This window comes from Aulonocara sp. 'chitande type north' Nkhata Bay, linkage group LG7, assembly GCF_057382095.1.
Source record: "Aulonocara sp. 'chitande type north' Nkhata Bay isolate Kocher_YH1m ecotype deep benthic linkage group LG7, A_spYH_male_GT1.1, whole genome shotgun sequence".
NCBI classification, from domain to species: domain Eukaryota; kingdom Metazoa; phylum Chordata; class Actinopteri; order Cichliformes; family Cichlidae; genus Aulonocara; species Aulonocara sp. 'chitande type north' Nkhata Bay.
In genome coordinates this window covers 42,645,386-42,662,267 of record NC_141350.1, presented here as the reverse complement: position 1 = coordinate 42,662,267, position 16,882 = coordinate 42,645,386, and the positions used below count along the sequence as shown (strand labels likewise).

General features: G+C 40.2%; 1 protein-coding gene across 5 annotated transcripts in view; it reads right to left on the bottom strand.

Moving 5' to 3' along the window:
* Positions 1-402: 402 nt before the first annotated feature.
* The window catches only part of sfswap (splicing factor SWAP), a 55,333-nt gene continuing 38,853 nt past the window's right edge, over positions 403-16,882 (bottom strand). For all 5 annotated transcript variants that reach the window (XM_086300499.1, XM_086300501.1, XM_086300500.1 and 2 more), the window contains 5 exons: positions 14,851-15,266; positions 13,841-13,972; positions 12,707-12,847; positions 10,942-11,014; positions 403-1,088 (listed from right to left, as the gene is read on the bottom strand). In XM_086300499.1, the coding sequence (XP_086156625.1) occupies positions 1,023-1,088; positions 10,942-11,014; positions 12,707-12,847; positions 13,841-13,972; positions 14,851-15,266 (828 nt within the window). In that variant the 3' untranslated portion in view covers positions 403-1,022. The remainder of the gene's footprint in view (positions 1,089-10,941; positions 11,015-12,706; positions 12,848-13,840; positions 13,973-14,850; positions 15,267-16,882) is intronic.

Below are 16,882 nucleotides of genomic sequence, written 5' to 3'. Positions count from 1 at the left end.
TCTCTCTTGGATTGGCTGGAGCTTCCTTTAGATGCTGGGATAACCACATTTACTCAGGGCCTTCTTGATGTGCTGTTCTTCTGCCTCCCTGGCTGCTGTGTCAGTGGGGATGGTATTCGCTCTGTGTTGAGTGACGAAACGTTTCTCCCACAAAACGCTACGTCCAGATGAACAGAATCAACTTTTGGAGATTTACTTTCCTGGATGATTGAGAATGCATCATTAGTTTCTAATCATTTTATATTTGAATATTCATGTTCCAATTATGTAATCTTTTTTTTTTTAGCCACAAGTACAATTTTTCCAATATCTAATGCACTATAACAACCTGCATTGTATCCATTTTCTTCTCCTGACGGTTTATTTATTTTTTGTTAAAATAAAACAACTGAAGGCCACACGTAAATCATAAAAGAACTTTTATTTCATTTTGGATTAGAAAGTTGTTCTGCATTACTCATTACAGTACAAACCAGGAACCAAAATTCAAAGGCTGCACATTGCAGCTGATGGACAGAGTAAAAACAAATTACTTCTCAGGTAGTAGAGTAGGCGCTGAAGAGAAAAAGGAAATGAGGAAAAATGATGGGAAAATTAAATTATCCAAACATAAGCCTTCATAGAAGGAGAGCTTCCAGATTTCCTGCAGCTGATGCTGCAAAGAGTGACTCGTAGGAGAAAAGCATCTCAAAACAGGAGGCAAACATTATTTCACATTTGATTCTCCGTGCACCAAAAACATAGCTGTGACTTAATCTCCTGTGTTATGAGCGGTTTTCTCACACCGGCCGTGAAACCAGGTGCTCAGGTTTCACTTCAGCGTACTTCACACTTACGACTTGGCACAAGACGTAACACAATCAAACTGAAACTGTCGATGCTCAATTCTTGATGAACTGATAAATCATGGATAAACAGAGGGCTCTGAAACAGCTGCGGGCCAGATAAATCTCCGGGAAATCGGAGAATACCACTCGCCTGCAGGCAAAAGTTGTCACATCCAGAAGAAAGCAACGTCCTTTTTAAGAATTGGGAGGCTGGAAGGTCTTGGAGGTGGCAAGCATGGCTCGCACTTTGGCCATCAGATCCTGCACAAAGAAGAAGAGAGAGAAAAACAAAACATGAGATGAGTTTTAATGTACAGCTTTCCCACTAAGACCCCCAGTACAATGTTGCAACTGGCATGGCAAGAGATATGCCATGCCTCGGTGGGTATAATAACAATACAACTAGTAGTCAGTTAGTTTGATCTAAGCAGATCTACTAAATCAAACAGAACCGATCAAAATTTAGGAGCGGAGCAAACACACTGCACTGGAAGGGGACAAAACAAAGCACTTTATTTTGAAAGAACTACAAAATGGAAAAAGTAGATCTGCCAACGCTTTTCTTTTCTTGTCACAGTGTTTTACTTCTCCTTAAAGAGGAATAGTTTCTCCTGTAATTCTTCAGCAAACTATTCCCTGCAGTACGAAAGAGCTGCTAGTAATGGTGTTCCCACTGAGAATCAACCATGCGGCTGACAGACACACAAGTTCATCCATTTGTTTTTTTGTTGTTGCGTGTGGGATGAATGAAGGCAACACTTTCATTCATTTCATAGAAGAAATAAAAAGCGAAGGAAGGAAGAAAACGAGTATGCAGGAATGTATAAATAGTCACTGAAATGTTACACCAGCCTCAAAGTTTTGTTGCACTGCTATACATTTTAAAAGATTAACAACAGAATCCCCTTAAAGGCAATTAGAAAACACATATATGAACTCCCCGGCCAACCCACACATATCCCTGACAACTGTAAACAGGTTATTTACTTAAAACAATATAATTAATAGGAAGTTGCAACGAGAGTGCACAGCAGGGAAACAGAAACAAAGTGGAAGAAACTGCCAAACAGCAGTTTTTCATTTCCACTTTCTCCTCCTTCACTCTTCAGGTAGAAATGTAAACTTTGCACACCACGGGGGCAAGTGCTTACGCTGCAGAATAGGAAGTGTTAATTTGCATCGCGGTGCACGAGCGATTCATGCACGCATGGACAAATATCCACCCTCGAGCTCTCCTGACAGATGAGACGAATTAACAGCTGTAATCACAAGAGGGGGGAAAGCTGTCATATCAAATCGCTCTAAAGGCCGTTTCTCTCAAAACCCTGATGTTCTCGGATATACACAGATAACGGACACGCACAACGACAACGCTCAGAATTATCATCAAGTGGCTGGACGTGTGCTCTAAATACAGCCACAAGTGTCCCGTCTAACTAATGTGCAGCTAAATTCTGGAGGTCTTTGCGTGCTGCACTTCAGTCGTCATGTATGAGACCATGTTGCATGACTTCTGGGACCAAAAAAAAAAAAGTTTGCTCATGAGTAAGCAATCAATACATTCATCCATTTTCTTAACCACTTATCCAGTTCAGGGTCGCAGAGGGGCTGGAGCCTATCCCAGACACAGTCGATACAGTATTAACCTAAACAGTCCCTGCACTGCCCCACGTTCTGTAAAGAAAAAAAAAATTACAAAGATAAAATCTGAGAACATCCAAAAACCAGCAGGCTGCTCAGCATCAGTGAGACACAGCACTCTGCTCGCGTCACTGTAAGTCAGCAGTGGCATGTTTAAATCTGGAATCTAAATCTAAAGCTAAATTTAACCAGCAGGAGTCGTCTAATTGGAACGCTTTCCTATTACTAAATTAATTAAAGACAGACACCTGAGTTTGATGTTGAAACTTTTCATAAAGTTCACATTCGACTTTTTGTTTGATGCTGGAGTTTTAGTTGAGTGTGACAGTTAAATTGCCAGCTGTACTTATACCTCTGTAATAATGAACAGGGATACCTGTAAGAAAAGCATGTTTTTTTTCTCCACACTTGTGCATAATTTAAGTCCTTATCATTTTATTATATTTGTCTCATCTACACTGGAGTAAAGACCAACGGGCAGCTGCTACTCCACAACCCCACCACATATACACTTTACACCAACATAGACGACATTTAACGACCTCCCCGCACCCATAATGACGGTTTTGACACCTCAGTATACATCAATAAAGATACAGTTTGATAACCACTAGAACAGTTTTGGGTTTTTACACGGGTACCAGCAGAGGAAGAGACCACCCTGACTAACTTCTGACGCACACCCACTCATTTTGTTCTATAAGAAGGCCTGAAGACACACACTGGTCGCTTTACACAACGCAACTACAAAGCTACTTTCTAATTGTGTGTCTGTGCTTTTAAATGCTGTCTGGCTTTAAGCTGAGAAGTACAGCACAGTATTTCCTTATTTGACTGCAAAATTACACCAAAAATGTAAAAAACTTTTCCACAGGAAGCTTTAGTATTAAATGTGAACATTTGTGATATCGTAACATTTGTATGTTGGTAATAGTGGGGAAATTGAAGGAATAGATCGTGCGAGGTGCACACCTTCATCTGCTAAAGAACACGGCCTCTATTTAGACGGTTTTGCTGTTGTGTGTGGGGTGGAAATCAGATTGTGGCTGCGATTATTATTGACCGGCTTCTTTAGAAAACAATGTGAGACTGTTTGGAAGCAAACAGATATCACGCCTGCCTTTCTGTTGTATGTCTGATAAAGCTGTGCCAGAATCCTGTCATGAAATTAAACAAAAGGAAATGTCACACATTACAAGGACAGCTTTATTTTTTCACTGAATTGGGATGTTGGGTTTTTTTCCTCATTAGGACAAACTATTTTCCTTGTATGCTGTCAGTTAACCACATTTACCTGTTTAGGATTGAAACCTAATTTTACAAACACTAGGCCTGAAAAAACTAACATGGAAGCACTATTTATAACTCTCACTGGGCCCTTAAGACAGTTTTAAAACTATAACCAGTGGGTCAAGTTAGGAAGTGAGATTACAGAAATAAGGGTGTCACATGTTTGCTTTTAACGGCAACAACCGTTAAACAAACAAAAAAAACTGTTGGGAAAATCTTGAGGGAGCAATGTAGCAGCCACATGTATTGATATCTAGCCTTTCTGTCATTAGATCCCCCCCCCCCCAAGAAACTATGCAGTGTTTGAGATACCCACACTCCTAATTTAAAACACTCCCGGTCCCAGTGCAGTTCACTGTAAAGGTGAACAAAGTATCTTTCAAATGTACAGCAACAGGGAAGACGGGAAAGAAGAAAGAGGAATACAGACAAACACGAGAGAAATAAGAGCTGGAATGAAGCAAATAGCAACTAGGCACCCGGAGGGAAGCAGAGCCCATTAGGCAGATGAGGATGTGCTGAATTATTCAAGATGTGTTTGTAAAACATCACAGATGGGGTATAAGTAGTTAGCAGTTTTGAATCAGAGCATGTTGCAGCAGCATGTTTCCACCAGCTAGCTTGTGTTGCTATGTTGAGATGAAGGTGGGAGAAGCGACTACGAGATAATGAAAAAGAAACTGAAATAGGACTTTTTTTTTTTGTTGTTGCTGATGACAGAAGAATCAAGAGATGTTCATTGTGGAACACACACACACGGCCAGGTGAGCGAGTTAGTTTCACTTCAGTTGAAGTTATTCCAGTGTTCATAGAAGAGTTAGTGTGAACGCAGAGGCAACAGTATCGACCTGCATTACATCAACTCCCAGAAGCTCTAGAAATCCAGCACACTGCAGCCTCACTGTAAGATGCTGTCTAGTATGTACAGTATTCAATACATGTGAGAGCACCGCTGTGTTTATTAAATGACTTAAAACTGTATCGCCGCTTAATTAATGCATTAGTCACAACCGGAAAAAGAGTATCTCGCCTTTTAAATGGCGTGGATATCGTGATGTGAACCGCTGACTTGTGAAGACCGCCTTGAATCCTTAAGATAAACATTTTCACCATCGCTGTCTTAGTATTTTAAAATTGGATGTGAAACTGCATGCCCATTCACTCCTGACTCTGCTCTAGGCTCATCTTTTTATATCGTGTCCAGTTTTACACCTACAGTGAGGTGAAAAAAAGCTTTTAGTCACGCTAAAAATGTTTCAGATCCTCAAACAAATTATAATATTTGGCAAAGATAATCTGAGTAAATACAAAATGTAGCTTTAAATGAGGACTTTATTTATTAAAGGGAAAAAAGTAATCCGAACCTACCTGGCCATGTGTAAAAAAGTAATTATCCTCTTGTGAAAGTATGAATTAAATGATTACTCACATTTATGCAAAGTTGAGTTCAATTTCCCTCACCACACCCAGGACTGATTAATGTCAGACTTACTGAATAATGAAATCACTTAAACAGCACCTTTCTGACAAAGTAAAGCCTAAAAGATCCTAAAAGCAACTCATCATGCCATGATCTAAAGGAGCAGCTGGAACTGACATCTATCAGTCTGGAAAAGGTTACAAAGACATTTCTAAGGCTTTAGGACTCCAGCGAACCACAGAGAGAGCCATTATCAACAAATGGAGAAAACCTGGAACAGTGGTGAACCTTCCCAGGAGTGGCCGGCCTACTAAAATTCATTTCCCATCGAGGACTCATCCAGGAGGTCACAAAAGAGCCCAGAACAAAATCTAAAGAGTCACAGGCCTCGCTTGTCTCAGTTAAGGTCAGAGTTCACGATTCATAACAAGAAAGAGCCTGGGTAAAAACGGCATCCATGGGAGAGTTTCACAGCGAAAAACACTCTGCTGACCAAAACATACAGAAAGGACACAACACGCACGCACGCACACGCACACAGAGGGGCTTTGGAGAGTCTGGACCAACTGACATGCTTGGCATGACCTTAACAAGAGGAGCTATTAAAGTGTGACTTATATGCAAAAGAGAAAAAGCACTGAATGGACTGCATCTGTCTAAAATCATCACTGATCTAACAGTTCTTCAGGGAGACTAATGATACATTAGAAAAACAAATATTAAACACAGTTGAAGCAATAATCAGGAGGTAGAGAACAAGCCATGGTCCCACTCAGAATCAGAGTGGCTGTTCGCTGCCAAACACACTGAACTACTTGCACATCTTTGAAAACAGACGGACAAGTGCTTTACCCTGGGCACAGGGGTTATCGCTGGAAATTACAGCTTCTGTGTTGGCTCAGGCAGTGTGAAGAAAATAGCATAACATCAGCTTCTATGGACAGTGCCCCCCCCCCCTAAATACCATTTGCTCTTCAACATAAAGGTGCAAGATTACACTTTGCTAAAGTACCAGAAAAGAAGCCTGACTGACACTGGGAGCACCTCCTTCAGTCAAATGGGAATATTTTTGATATTTTCCTCTGATGAAATTAGGGCTGCCACAAACGATTATTTTGATAGTCGACTAGTCACCGATTAGTCAACTAATCAGATCATGCATCCATTGGACGTACAGCGTTCAGCTTATTGCACCAGCATGAATCTGCTCTTATATAACTATCATTAGCTTACAGCTTTAAGTGTTTAAGGTATGTGCTAACTAAAAATAAAGACAAGATGGTAGTTTATTAAATTTTAATGAAATTTGCAGATTGTTTCGGTGAAGTTTAATAAACTCCTTGCTATCTAAAATATAACAGGACACCGGAGTAAACTCTCTACCATCTCACACTTCTGATAATCAGTTGTCTGCTTGACGTTTATTCAGCTGTCTAAAAACTATAACTTTAATCTCAGCCAAACCGATTTACTCAGGAACAAATAAAATACTAAAAAAAGCCAAACAATAAAATTTTTAAGTTATCTAAGTGACTTGTATATGTTTAACCTGAGTAGCGAAAGACGGCGGTGGGTTTGAAAACGATCTGTCGGGAGTCCGGGGTTCTCACCGGCTCTAGTGAGCCTTGCCCCCGGCTAACACTCGAGCTAGTGGGTAACAGACGTCTCCGAAAACGTCGGAGCGCTTTTGAAAATATGTGGTGTCTTGATAAACTGAGCAGATATTTGAGGTTTACACAGCTACATTCTCGCCTGAAAATATGTTAAACATTTATTTTGTGGCCCAAAAAGAATAATAAGAGTAATATTAAAACTAACTAGCTGTCGCCATTGTTGGAAACTGAGCTGGGCTGCGCTATGAATTCTGGGACAGAGCTACTTCTTCTTCTTCGGGGTTTAACGGCAGCTGGCATCCTTGTACATGCAGTGCTGCCATCTTCTGTTTCAGTCCGTTATTGCACTCTTAAATCCTGCTACTTATTCCTGCGTCTTTTGTGATCTTACAAAGCTTCAAACGACACGTCGACTATTAAATCAGTCGTCGACGATTTTGATAGTCGACGTAATCGTGACTAGTCGACTAATCGTGGCAGCCCTAGATGAAATCCAGCAGGCTACACATGAACCTGCCCAAGACTGCCACAGTGAATGCATAGTCATAAGAGTAAAGAAAGGAGGTGGAAATAAAGATGAGATGGGCTGCACGGACACAAAAAGTGTTGGAAGAGGACACAGATGTCACCGTGAATGCCTGAGGATATGACAAACTCCCGTCAGACGAGATGACCTCCAGCCTCCAGAAGCGCGGCAACAGAGGAATATTCCTGCATGATAACAATCTAAAGCACACAGCAGACACACTGTGATGTGGTTAAGTACGTCACCTAATGTCAATCCAATATACCTTTGGAAGATTTTAAAGAAAGGCAGAGCAACATAAACCCTCCAGACTGTTTATGAATAATGGCAGAACACTTCTCCAGATTTGGCGCCACATAAAAATCGATGCGAAAGACGATTAAAAAAAGAAAAAGAAAAGTCAGTGGACAAACAAAGTACGGAAGAAATAAAAGATCCAAGTTTACATGCGAGTAAACGCTCTGCTCAGCTTAGAGAAACACATTCCCAGTAAGGTGACACAGTTCTGAATAATCAGTCTTTTAGGTGATATTGCACAGGGCTGTACTCCCACGTTTGACACTTTATGTTTACCTGCATGCTAGGTTTATTTCGCTCAGTTGGAGGAGAATCCGTGTATCAAAATAATGCATTGCAGAGGCAAGTATAAATTAAATTACTGACATTTAATCAGAGAGGTTTATGGTGATGTAGACCTAAAAATCAAAGCACGTACAGACATTTTTAGGCTTCTCAAAGTTCTCCTAAGGTTTTCAACAGCAGTCAAATACAAGTAGATTAGGAGCAAAACAAAGAAGCTTCAGGAAAGAGATAAAAGCTACATAATAAATATGAATCTAAATGAGCACAATGTCCAAATGAGGACTGACAGGACTCAACAGTAACTGCTCGTGTTTTTGCACTTTTGTTTTGTGGATTTTACAACAATTTTAAGGAGAATCATTAAACAGACATTAATAAAGACAGTGTTTAAGAATATCAATGATCTCTGTGGATTATATAACGCTTCGTCTGTAGAAGTGATACGCGTGAATGCACTTAATCTGAGGTGCACTTCTGAAAGCAACAAAATAGTGGCTATAAATTGTCTATAGCAATTTAAAAACATGCAGGCAAGGACAGTGCCTGCCGGGGTCAGAATTTATTGGCGAGCCGTGTGTGAGGTTACACTGTGAGTTACGGGTGTGTAGCACTTACTCAGATGCAACTGTTTTTCATTTTTCGCACCCAAATGAGACAAAACACCAACACAGCCTGCCACTTATCTACATTAAACAGGCCCAATATGACCCAGACGCACTATAACAATACAGCAATAATTATGTGACACCAATAAACACGTTGGTTCTCTATTGGTCTGGAGGTGCCTCTCACTGTCAAAATCAAAGGAGAACCTGATGCTACGATGTGCTTTTATATTTTGAGGCATTCTGTGCTTCAGCAGCTTGAGGAACAAATACCCCGTTGCATAAAACAAGACTGAGATGCTGCACAAGCGCTAATTTTACTGTTGTGTTGTTTTGTGTGTGTTCGCAGAGTTTTCAGCCATGCAGCCTATTTGTCAGCCACAAAATGAAAGGGTGGACTAACTGGCATTGTCCCGTCTAGACAACTACAGGATAGCTGCTGTAATCCATGTCAGTGCCACCTTATCAGGCTGCATCAGAAACAATTGTATGCAAATGTTGGATTACTGTTAAATGCATGGCACTGATGTAAGCAGTATGTAAAATTCTCTCAAGCGCGCGCGCGCGCGCGCACACACACACACACACACACACACACACACACACACACACACACACACACACACACACACACACACACTATTTTAACATTTGGTTTAGTCAACTGTCAGAAAGCGGCTACACGCAGAGCTCTATGTGCAGTTACTGTAATTTTACAGCTGGAAGTGTCTATGCTGTGCTCATCACTCAACAGGAGACTATGGGTTGCATTAGGGCATGACGACAGTGGCAACTATCCAATCAAACCTTTTCAGTAAGTTTTCTTTGGGTGTTTTTTATTAAAACAGAAAAGAAAAGCCTGACAATTAATTTTTTTAAGCAATTTGGGGAATGTGACTTCTCATCCTGCGCTCCCAGGATGAGATGCGCTGGGCCGAAGAGCAATCTGGAGCCAAGATGCACTGCCACGACGAGAAGTGATGAGAAGCAAAACTGACACAAGGTTCAGCTTTTAAGTTGAAGCGGCAACTTCTTAGCAAACACTCGCTTATTTACACATCACGTGTGTCGTTTAGTGCCAAGCAGGTAGTGTATGGCGAGCTTTTACAGCTTTAGGCTTAAACCCAAGCTTCCAAAACTGTGGGCTTAGTTTTTACACAGCTAAGTAATAAACTAAAACAAGTTATAAAGTTATGTGAAGCCAACCTCTGCTTCTCTGTTGCGTTATAAAATGTAAAAGAAAAAAAACACATGGGGTATAAAACCATACTGAATGTTGAAACCTGCCATTTTCTTAACTTGAACTGACAACTTGCTGAACTTGACCTTGTGTTTCTCAGCAGTAATGGTAATGGTCCTTCTTGTCTGAATTTACAAGTACCACTGGAGAAAACATTTTCAAGACCATGTGCTGCTTCTGCCTCCTTCCTTTGCAGTGAAGTGAAATCCATCTCCCAAAAGACTTCGGCAAGTTTGCAGAGGTTTCTGTTTTTGCCTCTCGCTTCATCGGCGCCAACTAATATTCAGTCTCTCTTATCCTAAATTCTTGGCGAAGCTCCCAGGATGAGATGCGCAGGGCCGAAGAGCAATCTGGAGCCAAGATCCACTGCCACGATGAGAAGTGCTGTTTGTTTATTAAAATAAGAGCACATGTACCCCAAACAGTGGTAAACAAGACCTCAGCAACACGGTTCAACAATGTTATCCAACAAAACACTATTAGAAACCTGCGCCATCAACCGGTCAACCATCAGTCGACTATAAACTTAGCAGACACTTTTAACAAATCGAGGCCATCTACAAATCCGTTCTCACCGCTTTGTTTTGACAAGTGTTACTTCCAAGGTTATGAGAGAAATGTTAAGTTACATTTTTATCCAAATCAAAATTGATGACAAGTCCCAGAGGCAAGCAAAATCATGACGGTTTAATATCGGTCGTTCGGTGGCAACGAACCAAATTCAATTTGCTGCGGATGATCATTCAATATGGCTGAAACCGAATGAACCTGGAGTCCGCACAGTTTTCTTAACAACAGTTTCAAACTGTCAAGAAACAAAATCAGACCGGCAGTTTTTCTCCAGGTATGATGCATGAGATTGGATTACACTGCCACTGAATACAGAGTGCAGCTTTATCACATTTGCACCACATATAAATGTAAGACATCGGCCTCCCCATGGTTCAAACAAACAAATATAGCACACCGACGTGCTGTAAAAACACACAGAAGGTACCGGGAGAAGTGGATAAATATAAAATGAGTTCAAGTCAAAAGCTCTAAAAACTAGCTTTATTTTGGTGTATGAAAGAGAACAGCACTTTCCATCCTTCCTCTTTGCATGATGGAAACAAAGAACACCACTAAGTACTTTCATTGGATGGGATGGAAAAGTTCAGCAGGGGATGCATCTGGGATAAGAGCAAAGAACAATACCTGAGTTATTTTAGACTGAACAGAGGATACTATGGATGAGGACACTGCCTTGTCTTTCTCCAGAGAACCACCCCTGAAAAGAAAACAGAGGAGAAGGACACAAAAGAGTCAAAAAGCATAAAATCAATCATGTAAGCAGGAGAGAATATTCAATATTTATGATGTTTCTCTGAAATGCCCAAAGTTCGACAGGCATTGAGAGCGATAGAAAGAAAAGATGGAAGGAAGGAAAGAGGTGAAAGAAGTGTCCTGTAACATTGAAATTTCCATCTAGAGTTAAAAGACCAAACACAGACAGAGTATTTAATCATGCAGACAAATTTCAGGCCTCAAGTTCAGCTTCACGGCTCCTTCCGAAGCTTAAATGTCTCTACAGTCCAGCATTTCATAATTCATCAAGCGATTAAAAAAAAGGAACAAATCATGTACAAGTTGATTGAACACAACAGGTGAACATAACTGCAGAAAAGACCGCTGCTCATGATAAAAAGTTTAGCTTTTCTTCCTCTCACGAAGATGGAAGATTTCAAACGTTTGTGTGTGTGCACGGCACTCAGTATAAAGTACTACCTGCCCCTCCCGCTGTTATTATGGCATCATGATCTAGTTTCCTTTCCCCGGAGAAAGTAAACAGCAAGACCTTTCATGCTTTCACCCACAGTTTAGGAAGAAAGGGCAACAAAAGACTGTCTTCTATTGGAATGACTCCTGCATCTGCCAGGATAATTGCGCCCCACATGAAAAGACGAGCATTTACTAAATCTATGGAAGAAAAAGCATTCTCCTTCATAACAAAGCACATGAGACGGCTGATATACTGGTTAAGCAGAGCTTTTAAAAACATTAAATTATGGTGCATGCAATACTTCAGTTTGAACATAAAAGGAACTGTTGTGTTTTTCCAATTTTGCAGAAGTCAAAAATATTTACATTGTTTCCTGTTTTCCCAGAAGCCTGTTTTTTAATGACAGCAGATTTTAAAAGTTATGCTGGGTTACACAAACTAAAGACTGAAAAATTAAACTTTTAAACTACAAAACAAGTGAACATCCACAAACGCACTGGTTGGTATCAGCTAGAAGGCATGACGCTTAAAATCTGGAAACTTTGCAATAAAACTTTGGAAATAAAAGAGGTGGAATTTAAAATATTGTTATTTTGTAATTAACAGGCTCTATTTACCAACAAGCCACAAGTTCATAATGAGTCCTTCTCTTTTAGTAAGATATTGAAGTGAACAGAGTGCGCCTGGCCAACATTTAGTCTTCTTGCATTGAAAAGTCAACACGCTGCTAAAGTGGCAGACTACCAACTGCAAGTCTTATCAAGTCTGTGGCCAAGATCATTAATGCGCTTTTGCCCTTGTGACCTTTAAGCTGAAAGACCCAAGCTGTGCGCTGTGATATCAGGAGAGCAAACACTGTTCAGTAGAAGGAGTTTAGAAACAGAAAAAAAACAACAACAACAACATAAAAATAAATATTTCTAAACATTAGTCAGTGAAAAAGAGTGCATCAGCATAACCTCTGTTAGGTTCTTAAATCGGCAGCAGCTGGAGTGTTCGATTATCAGACCTAAAGGAACAATCTATTGTTGCAAATAAGAGAGATTTAAATGCAAGAATACATCTTCTCATTTACTTGAAGCTAAAACAAAAACAAAAAAACCCCAAAACAAAACATTTAAGCCTTCAGTAAAGAGACTTTCATTTACATCTACATGCCGGATGCAAGCTGGATTATTGACAAGCGTCTGGAGGGGTTACCTTGAGTGAGCCAGGCTGGAGGCGGGGCTCGCTGATGGAGACAAAACTCTGCCGGGTGAAGAGTATGGTGAGAACGAGGAGGCCGCAATTTGCATCTGTCCTGAGGATGCCAAGGAGCTCCTCTGCTGTTCAGGAGGAGACCTGACAAACGCAAGAAGAGCACAGCAGGAGCTAAAAACTAAAACGCCTCAATCAGATATTAACACTGCACAATAAACAGTGGTGGTTTGTATCTGCCAAGCCTTGCATGAAATATTGGTGTACTCAAAACAAAATGTACAAAATAAACGTCTTTAATTATAATTTAACTGAGCATATGAACTGCTGTAATATACACCCTTAACTTCACAGGCAAATTAAACTCTATTTAAGAGGCATTTTGCATAGTTATTCCCAGTCTCTTACTCTGGTTTGAACAATTCCCTGCAAATTTCATTCAGTTACAAGATTTTTGAGGATTTTCTTGCTTGTGCTGTTGTTTGTTTATAATATTGTAATATTAGTATTGCCTTGTGGTAACAACTAGTCCATTTCATAAGGCTTCATTCTTTCATCATTATCGTGATGAGAGGTCTGTTTCTGGTTCAGCTCTTTCTTTTGGACGGATGCCTTAAAAATCTTTAGAGACTCTTTGGTATGTTGCAGATTTCCCAGGTGAATCAATGACAGGAGGCTGCCCAGTGCCTAAAGCAGTGAAACGCTAGTGAGCATATTTTTTTTTAAAAAGACTGTACTTTTATTTTTTGTAACAATGCCTATTTATCTGTCGGTATCAAGCGACTGTTGTACAATTATAAAGACAAAACTATATTTACTGGGATGAACTCTGCAATGCATTTGCCAAAACTTCCTCATGCCCTCCCCTTTTTGGGGAATCAAACTGTCTTCGAGTTACATGAAGTTGGCCTTAATGACACATGGAAAACCTTGAACACTGATAACGGTTCCCCCGCTGCTTTTGTAAAAATAAAGAAAACTGAAGAATATCAAGAAAATATGGACTAACCACCCAAGAGTCGCATCATTAGTGCCCCTTCTCAGCTTTAAAGGCAGCAAAAATCTATGTTTTTAGTGTGAAAACAAAGCTGCATGTGAGGACCTATGACTTGTGAAGACACCTGCTGTTAGATTTACCTGGATCTTGAAAGCCCCCTGGGCAAGTTGGAGCTGCTGCTGGGATGATGGTGTTCCCGCTCTTTCTCCTCGCGTCTCCTTTCTGATGAGTTGCCTCTTCTGTCTTTTCTCCCTGGGGAGTGTGAACGGGATCTGGACAGAGAGCGGAACAAAGAGAATGAAAGATGGAAGAAATCGTTAAATATCAGAAGGCAGAATATGAGAGAGAAGCAAATGAATTGGAAATAAAGAAAAAGAGGAGAAGAGTGAGGCAAAAACAAAATGATAAGCCTAATGGCGTTAAAGTGAAAAAGAAAAAAAAGGCGACATGAGGGCTTTGCACAACTGAAAATGAAGAAAAGATAGGTTTGAATAAGACTTTCAATTATTTCAGTAAACTTTTGGAAGACCTGAACGTGGTGCAATTTACAGATAAACACTGTTTAAATACTGAGGAACTGAACAGGAAAAAAAATCATTATTCAGTTCATTACTTTAATACAAGTTATATAAAAGGACTCACAAAATGGAAATACTACTTTTATTCTTAACTAGGCAGAAAAGCATTACGTAAGTATTCATAAATATTTTAAGAAATTAATAACCTTGTCAGATTTCTTTCCATAAAGGGCAGTCAAATTTATTTTGTCCCACTGCCTAATATGCAGAACATGCATGCCATTTACAAACACAGCATAGCAAGGCTGGAAAATGAAACAACCAGGATAAGATTAAGAATACAGCCTGTGTGTGTGCGTCTCTTTCCTATCACAATGTTCTAATAGTTGAACCTCTCAGTTCAGTTACCTTGCTCAAAACAAACAAACAAAAAAAATCCCCAAACCCCACAAATCTGTAGAAAGGCAGCATAAACTCAAAGCAAAACATAATGACAAAAAAGAAATAACAGAAGCTTCTTTTCAGCCGCCTGTGGCTGGAGTGAGCAGCATCACTGTTGCATTCACTCTGACTTTTTTGTGGTGGATTAAAAGAAATAAAAAAAGGCTGACTTTTCAGTGGGAGCGTCTTACCTGGACCTGCGGGATCTCCTGTAGGCACTGGGAAGGGAGTGTTTGCTCTTTGATCTCGATGCTGACCTGGATCTTGACCTCCTCTTGTGTTTTTTCTTCTTTTTGTCTTTGTCTCTCCCTTTGTTCCTATCCTTGTCTCTGTCTCTCTGTCTGTCCCTGTCTCTGTCTCGATCTCTGTTTCGATCTCTGTTTCGATCTCGATCTCTGTCGCGATCTCTGTCGCGATCTCTGTCGCGTTCTGGACCTTTGGAGGAGGTAATATACGAGGAAGATGATGACGAGACGGATGGGGGCTCCCTGCTGTGGTGGCTTCTATGGTTCTCCACAGACAATCTTTGATCCTGAGCATAAACAGGTGGTGCAGGGGATACTTGAGGAGGTGCAGGATCCACAAAAGCAGAAAAAGCTTCTTGCAGCTAAAGAAAGACAAAATGAGGACAGAGAGCAAACAAACGTCAGTTTTATTTTGTTGTTTATTTCCCCCCACATGCACAGTACCTTCCTATATCTGATATTGTGGACAATTAACAAGCTTGTCTACTTAAAAAGATGAAGGCAATGGACAACCCTGGCTGGAATGTGTTTACCCTAGCTGGGGGAACACTGTGCAAGTAATTAGGTTAACTGGTGACAGATCAGTAACATAACCGGGTATTAAACGAGCATCTTAGAGAGCCATTGTTTCTCTAAAAGACAGGCAGAGATTCACCAATCTGCAAAACACATACGTCTACAAATTGTGGAACTATTTCAAAATCCATGTTTCTCTGTACAACTCTGAAGACTTTGAATATATAACATCAAAAGATTCCTGGAATCAGTATTGGATGCTTGTGATCTTCAGGGCCTTGAGTGGTACTACATTAAAAACAGGCATAATTCTGTTATGGAAATCACTGCATGAACACAGCTCACCGTGACATTCACAAATGCAGGTGAAAGATTTATCGTGAACAGAAGCCACAGATAAACATGAACCAAAAACGCCACTCTGGGCTAAAGCTCATGTAAAATGGACTGAGGCAAAGTGGAAAACTGTTGGTCAAATTAATTTAAATGTGAAATGTCTTTTTGGAAAACATGAATGCTCCGTCCTCCAGACTAAAGAGGAGAGGGAGGATGTGGCTTTTTCCAAAGCAAAGTTCAAAAGCCTGCATCTCTGATGGTAGCTTGCATATCTGGAAAGGTGCCATGAAAGCTCAAAGGTATATACAGGTTTTAGAGCAACATATGCTCCAATTCAGACAACAACTTTTTCAGAGAAGGTGTTGCATATTTCATATCATTCCATATTTACATCTAGATGAGGCCTTTCACAGCAAGACATTGCTCAACCGCATACTGCATCTATTCCAACAGCATGGCTGCCTGCAGTCCACACCTTGGACCAGCTGACAGCATTCGTTGTATCACTAAATTTACAATCCCAGAAGTCCCACAATTGTTGAGCAGTTGGCTACTATCAGACAACAATGAGACAATAGGCCTCTCTCAAAGGGGGGGGGTTGCTACACAGTGGCCTTGTCCCACGTTTTTTGACACATGTAGCTGCCATCAATTTTAATATGCCCTTTTAAAAAACAAGAAAAAGAAAAAGGACATATACTCCTAGAAATATTTGATATATTCTCTGTTTTATATTGTAAGTAATGATTGTATTTTGTTTTTATCCACATTTACACAGTCACACAAACGTTTTGGAGGTGTGGTTGCATTACACTATATTATGCTATAGATAGCGGAGCTACCACGGGAAATATAAGGGTAAAATATGCCTAGTCTGTATTCACGTATGGTGGTTAAAAATGCTTTAGATAAATTTGATTAATTGTTTTCTTAATTTTCTAACTTGACTTATTTTCTGCTCTAAGGCCTACAGCTGCACAGTGTCTAAAATCACAAAAGGTGAAGAAGAAAAATGTACTTGAGGGTTTTTTTTTCTCTCTTTAGAGACGGTACTATAAATAGTCATATGCACACTGAAAGGGACAAGGGATTGTAACAAGGCTGGCTCAGGAAAAGTGAAAGTTTC